Source organism: Symphalangus syndactylus, chromosome 23, assembly GCF_028878055.3.
Source record: "Symphalangus syndactylus isolate Jambi chromosome 23, NHGRI_mSymSyn1-v2.1_pri, whole genome shotgun sequence".
Classification (NCBI taxonomy): Eukaryota; Metazoa; Chordata; class Mammalia; order Primates; family Hylobatidae; genus Symphalangus; species Symphalangus syndactylus.
Window position 1 is genome coordinate 18,208,286 of NC_072445.2, and position 6,842 is coordinate 18,215,127.

Below are 6,842 nucleotides of genomic sequence, written 5' to 3' on the forward strand. Positions count from 1 at the left end.
ATTTGGCTTGTTGGCTTTAAGTGATAACTTTGACTTTCACCAATTACCTATGTGGTAACCATCCTCTTCGGTCCTGCAGGGACTTCCCTACCCCCAGCAGTTTTATCAGGGCATTTTGCCAATTGTGGTATATTTCTCCCCTAAAGCACAAGAATTCTAGCTTCCAAAAGATGAAAACTTTCTGCATCTCCCTGCTCCAACTCATCCCAGAGTCACACTTCCTGCTACCTATTGGACCACATGCAGCCCAGAAATGCCCTTTCAAGTCTCAGTGGCTCTGGGAAGACTCTGGGTATCTTGCATTAGCCAAGGTCCCAGCAGAAAACAGAAAGCACACTCAGCTGGGATTCTGAAGACAGCTTAAGGAGAGGGACTATTTATGGGTGTGTGGGCAGGGTTGGGGGAACCGACATGGGAGGGTGAAGCACTCAGAGGCTCATGACAGTGGGAAGCGTTACTACTCCTGGGTCTGAGCAGCAAGAAGAGGGATTACAGTTTGCAGAACAGTAAGCGCTGGAGCTCTGGGAGAAGGGCTGCCCAACAGGAGCTGCGGCACTACCCGAATTGGGGTGCCTTGGGAGATAGGACATCAGGGGAGCAGCTAGGTAAGAAATGCCCTAATTTCTTTCCACCTTCTGATCTCCTGTCGGTGCCATCAGCCAAGCCCGGCTCAAAGGTGGAAGCACGGGTGGGGACAGTGGCTCATGCCTGTAATCCTCGCACTTTGGGAGGCCGAGGTGGGAGGATCACCTGGAGTCAGGAGTTCAAGACCAGCCTGACCAACATGGTAAAGCCCCGTCTCTACTAAAAATACAAAAATTAGCTGGGCATGGTGGTATGTGCCTGTAGTCCCAGCTACTTGGGAGGCTGAAGCAGGAGAGTCACTTGAACCCGGGAGGCAGAGGTTGCAGTGAGCAGAGATCGCACTCCAGCCTGGGCGATAGAGCGAGACTGTCTCAAAAAACAAACAAACAAAAAAATGTGGGCTGGGTATAGTGGCTCACACCTGTAATCCCAGCACTTTGGGAGGCCGAGGCAGGTGGAACACCTTAGGTCAGAAATTCGAGACCAGCTTGACCAACAAGGTGAAACCCTGTCTCTACTAAAAATACAAAAATTAGCCGGGTGTGGTGGCATGTGCCTGTAGTCCCAGCTACTCGGGAGGCTGAGGCAGGAGAATTGCTTGAATCTGGGAGGCAGAGGTTGCAGTGAGCTGAGATTGCGCCACTGTATTCCAGCCTGGGTGATGGACTGAGACTTCATTTCAAAAAAAAAAAAAAAATGTGGAAGCACGGAGGAGCCCAGGTGATACTAGCTGCAAGGTCAGCCTCTTGGCAGAGAAGGGCTGAACAAGAGCTGGGTTTGAGGCAGGGGCAAATGGTGAACAACTAACATATTTTATTTTAAAACTGGTCTCCTAAATTGGAGGTCTTTTTACTTTTGGAGCACACAATGCCTTATCCGCTGTTGGTGTTTGTAAATTTTGCATGAAACTACAACTCAGGGTGTTGTCTTCTTCCCACAGCTTGCCTTTCTGGGTGAAGGAGAAGGCCAACAGTTTGAAAAATGAGATACAAGAGGTTGAGGAGCTTGATGACTGGCAGCCAGCAGTGCCCTTAATGCACATGCTACTCCTTTCTGGTGGGTTAAAAAACCTTCATAGTGTAAAAACTGGAGGAGTCCGCCGGGCATGGTGGCTCACTCCTGTAATCTCAGCACTTTGGGAGGCCAAGGCGGGCAGATCACAAGGTCAGGAGTTCAAGACAAGCCTGACCAACATGGTGAAACCCCATCTCTACTAAAAATACAAAAATTAGCCGGGTGTGGTTGCGCGTGCCTGTAATCCCAGCTACTCAGGAGGCTGAGGCAGGAGAATCACTTGCACCCGGGAGGCGGAGGTTGCAGTGAGCTGAGATTGTGCCACTGCACTCCAGCCTGGGCAACAGAGCGAGACTTTGCCTCAAAAACAAACAAACAAACAAAAACAAACAAAACAAAACTGGAGGAATCCAGAACAGGCTTTTGAGAGGCTTCACAGTGGAAAGCAGGGCAGGCAAAGTATCTCCTGGAGTGGATGTGTCTTCTTCCCGAGGTGGTCTCATGGGCAGATGTCATAGCCAAGCATTGGGGGTCAAGTGTATTGGTTGAGAATTGTTAGTTTTGTAACGGAAGAAAACCTTTAACTCCATGCCTCTATCCACAGGTGCTTTGGACTTTCCAAGACAATCCTGAGCATAAACAGGCCCACAAAACATGTGCTGACTGTACTCTGGCGAGCCTTTTCCAGTTGATGGTTTTTGTCATGTGACTGTTCTAAATCCAGTGTTTGACCCTTATGAGGAAGTGTTGTGCTTTGCTTTTTTAAAACTTTATATTTTGAAAACTTTCACATTTATGGAAAAGTTGCAAGAATTGTACAACAAACACCTGCATATACTTCACGTAGATTCTATCATTGTTAATATTTGTTCAAACTTTCTCTGTCTCACAATATTACAATTACCATTTTGCTGAACTCTTTGAGAGTGAGTGGCAGATATTGTAACCCTTTACACCCGTATACCTACATACCTCAGCATGTATCTCCTAAGGTCAAGGATGTTGTCTAACAACCACAACACAAATACCAAACTCACAGAATTTAACACTGATAAAATATTATTACTATTTAGTCCACATTCAGTTTCAGTCAATTATATTTAGTTTTCTAAGGATGCCCTCAAATCAATCATAAAATACAGACATTATGTGAGTGTCTTAGCCTGTTCAGGCTGCTATAACAAAATGCCATAAACAGAATGGCTTATAAACAATAGGAATTTATTTCTTACAGTTCTGGAGGCTGGGAAGTCCAAGCGCAGGGTGCTGGCAGGTTCAGTGTCTGCTGAGGGCCAGCCTTCTGGCTCATAGACAGTATCTTCTTGCTGTGTCCTCATATGATAGAAGGGGTGAGCTAGTCCTCTGGGGTCTCTTTTACAAGGGCACTAATCTCATTCATGAGGGCTCTGATCTCATGACCTAATTGCCTCCCAATGGCCTTACCTCCTAATACCATCACCTCGAGGATTAGGTTTCAACATATGCATTTTGGGGTGGGGAGGACAAACATTTAGACCATAGCAGTGAACTTTCATTGCTTTTGGTAAAACTTTTCATTTTATTAATACCTTTCGGAATGTTTCTCTAATGTTAACTTGGTACTTGTCAGAAAAACATGAAGGCTGGATCTATACCAGGTAAGTAATACTATTGCCCTGTAGCTGCATTCCCCAGTTCAGTATTGCCTATCTACAATAGCCAAGCAGGGTGAGAGCTCAGTGATCACCAGTCATGAGTTTTAGGGCCTCCTGTCAATCAGACAAGAAGCAAACACTTGGAGGAAAAGGTGAAAGCAAAAGCTGCCTCACAGGCTTTGACACAGTCAAACTAATGACTCTCGGCATTTTTATAGTCAATCTCTTTCTCCACTAGGGAACCCCGTGGCTGCCTAATGAGGGCTGCAGATCTAGTCTCCCCAAAACCTTAAAGTGGAAAGAGATTGGGGTCCATGCTGAGACTCAACATGTCTATGACATGAACATGATTTATTTCCCAAAATGTTCGTTGTCTCCAGTCACAGCCAAACTGAATGAAGCAGGTTTAGAACACAATACATTTAGTCAGGTGTGGTGGCTCACGCCTGTAATCCCAGCACTTTTGGAGGCCAAGGCAGGCGAATCACTTGAGGTCAGGAGTTCGAGACCAGCCTGGTCAACATGGCGAAACCCTGTCTCTACTAAAATCACAAAAATTAGCCAGGCGAGATGGTGGGCGCCTGTAATCCCAGGTACTCGGGAGGCTGAGGCAGGAGAATCGCTTGAACCCAGGAGGCAGAGGCTGCAGTGAGCCAAGACCATGCCATTGCACTCCAGCTTGGGCAACAAGAGCGAAACTCCATCCCCAAAACAAAGAAACAAACAGAAACCACAATGCATTCATGGCACCTTCATATGTGCCTCTAGACTAACTGGCAGAGAGCATGGTGCCTACCGCCAGCTGCTGTGCCTGACCACTCCTTGGGTTAACATCAGCATACATCCGTGCTAATCCTGTGGCCCCTGGGTCACAGGCCCACCCCTGCTCCCAACATAATAATTTAAAAAAACACCAAATAATTTTTAAAAAGACCGAGGCTGCCAAGAGATTTTCCAGAACACATTAACTTCTGAAAAAATAATAATTTTTTGTGACTCTATTACTTAAATATAAAAAAGTCTTCTTTCCCCTAGTCAAAAACAACGCCCCACCCCTAAAAAAAAGTGAACTGCAACCACCAGGTGGCTTAGTAATGGAGGACACAATATAGAATAAAAAAAGATTCTGCAGAGATTTCCTAGTGGGATTATCTAGGTGGCACAGGACACTGCTCTCAGAAGGTTCCCTGGTGTTTTGGAAGGAGGGAGTCCTACACCATAAATATATCAAGAAAAACAACCAGCTGGGCGTGGTGGCTCACGCCTGTAATCCCAGCACTTTGGGAGGCCGAGGCAGGTGGATCACGAGGTCAGGAGATCGAGACCATCCCGGCTAACACAGTGAAACCCTGTCTCTATTAAAAACACACAAAAATTAGCCGGGCATGGTGGTGGGCACCTATAGTCCCAGCTACTCAGGAGGCTGAGGCAGGAGAATGGTGTGAACCTGGGAGGCGGAGCTTGCAGTGAGCCAAGATTGTGCCACTGCACTCCAGCCTGGGCGACAGAGCGAGACTCTCTCAAAAAAAAAAAAAAAAAAAAAAAAGAAAGAAAGAAGGAAAGAAAAACAACCAAAATACAGTTTTAGAAGGTTTGGAGTAGTCTCTAGGTTTCAAAGAGGGCCATATAATTCCTAGATGCTGCTCTAAGTAGATACGATTTGATTCCTTTTTCTTTTAATCCAGGCCGCAGAAACCATGAGTAAAAACAACAACAACAAAAAAACAAAAAAACCCTACACAACTGTTAGATGATTGAACTTCTGGAGTTGCAGAGCTACATTTCATCCCCTGAAAATCAGGGCAGGTTTCACTGGATCTGGTGTTCTCTGTGGGTACATCTCGATGGCCAGGCCTTATTCCACGGCACCTCAACAGCTGGCAGGTAGAGTTCCACTGCCAACTTTGGACAGCATGAGTATGTCTGCGTGTTGGGGAGACAAAGGCATAGAGAAAGGCCACATGGGAAAAATACGTGCATATCATAGCTGTTCCAGCTTTTGCTTCTTTCCAGCTACAAAGAGGTTGAACCTGTTAGATGTAAAGATCCCCTTCACCTCACTCTAGGGTCTTTGGTAAATAAAAACGTGTGTGTGTGCAGAGGTGCGTGTGTGTTCATTTCTTACTTTCAGCAATTGAAGTTCAATAGAAATAAACTATATGTGACACTTTACAAGTAAATTTCTTAGTGTGCAATTTCACATTGCACAGAGGTATTCTAATTTTGGATCCTGGGATAAATGAAAAATGACCTCTGTGGACATGAGGAAACATTGTATTATTCAGCTAGTGGCACCAACGTTCGAATCAGTGATCTCTGAGCTCCAAGTTACCAAAATGTTAAGACAGTAGGATGTTAAACTTCTAAAATTCCACAAGGAATTTAGGAATATACTGTAGGATTCCACTAATTGTCCACATTTCTAATACGAGGCACTCAATTTGGTTAGTTTTATTTTGTTCTTAGGCATTTGGGTCTCAAAATCTAGGCAGGTAAACACATGGTTTACAGGACTTGACTTGGTGAGTATTTTAGAGTTGGAACCCTTCAAGATCACGTCCCTGTCCTAAAGAGGCTTTTCTTTCCTGGAAGGGAAATCAGGAGAGAGTACTTGGGTATATAATTACCTCTACCCAGAACTGAGCCACCTGCCTGATGCGGGATGGTGCACCTTTTCACGGGGTCTACGGGCCAAGTTCCCGGCACACTCTGGGAGAGGATGTGGGAGCCCATTTGAGATGACTGGTGTCCTTCCCATGCTGGGGAGGCCCAAGAGGGACTGTGGCCTGATCCCACCCTCAGGAATGGGGAGGCCACTACTGACGCACCTGGGAGCCAACACTGAGGCTCCTAAATCCAGGCTATCACGCTTACATGAAAAGTAAACATTTTGTGGTGTGCACAAAGGGTCCTAGCCTTATATCACACAAGCAGCCAAAATATCCCAATGTCTTATTTTCTGAGGAAATGTGTCTGCCTCCACCAAATATGGTGTGGGGGCAGCAGATGGATCCAGCTTCCAGTGGTGAAGCTGTGAGCAAGGGTATGCTCATCTGGCTAGAAATGTGTTCTTTTGTCTGGGCACAGTTTGGGCTGGAGTAAAAGTTGGGATTCTGTCAGACAGAATGGATTTAGGGGCATAGTTATACTAAATATTGTTTGTTCTTTATTTAAAATTCATTTAACCGGGAGCTCTGCATTTTTTTTTTTTTTTGAGACGGAGTGTCGCTCTGTCGCCCAGGCTGGAGTGCAGTGGCGCCATCTCGGCTCACTGCAAGCTCCTCCTCCCGGGTTCATGCCATTCTTCTGCCTCAGCCTCCAGAGTAGCTGGGACTACAGGCGCCCGCTACCAAGCCCGGCTAATTTTTTTGTATTTTTAGTAGAGACGGGGTTTCACCGTGTTAGCCAGGATGGTCTTGATCTCCTGAACTCGTGATCCACCCGTTTCAGCCTCCCAAAGTGCTGGGATTACAGGTGTGAGTCACCGCGCCCAGCTGAGCTCTGCATTTTTATTTGTCAGAACTGGCAACTTATAGTGCAGGTGGCACAAAGGAGATAGATTTGAGGGCTAAGTAGGAGGTTAAGGTGGTGAGGCTCTGGGATGACTTG

The 6,842-nt window shown here is 46.1% G+C and overlaps 1 protein-coding gene across 6 annotated transcripts in view; it reads left to right on the top strand.

The window, feature by feature from the left end:
• Positions 1-5,332, top strand: part of SPATS1 (spermatogenesis associated serine rich 1) — a 44,033-nt gene extending 38,701 nt beyond the window's left edge. For 3 of the 6 annotated variants that reach the window (XM_055264028.2, XM_055264022.2, XM_055264029.2), the window contains 2 exons: positions 1,526-1,641; positions 2,204-2,515. In XM_055264028.2, coding sequence (XP_055120003.2) covers positions 1,526-1,641; positions 2,204-2,232 — 145 coding nt within the window. In that variant the 3' untranslated portion in view covers positions 2,233-2,515. Of the gene's footprint in view, positions 1-1,525; positions 1,642-2,203 lie in introns of all 6 variants that reach the window. The other 3 variants (XM_063633189.1, XM_063633190.1, XM_055264024.2) reach the window with 2 other exon arrangements.
• The last annotated feature ends 1,510 nt before the right edge of the window (positions 5,333-6,842 follow it).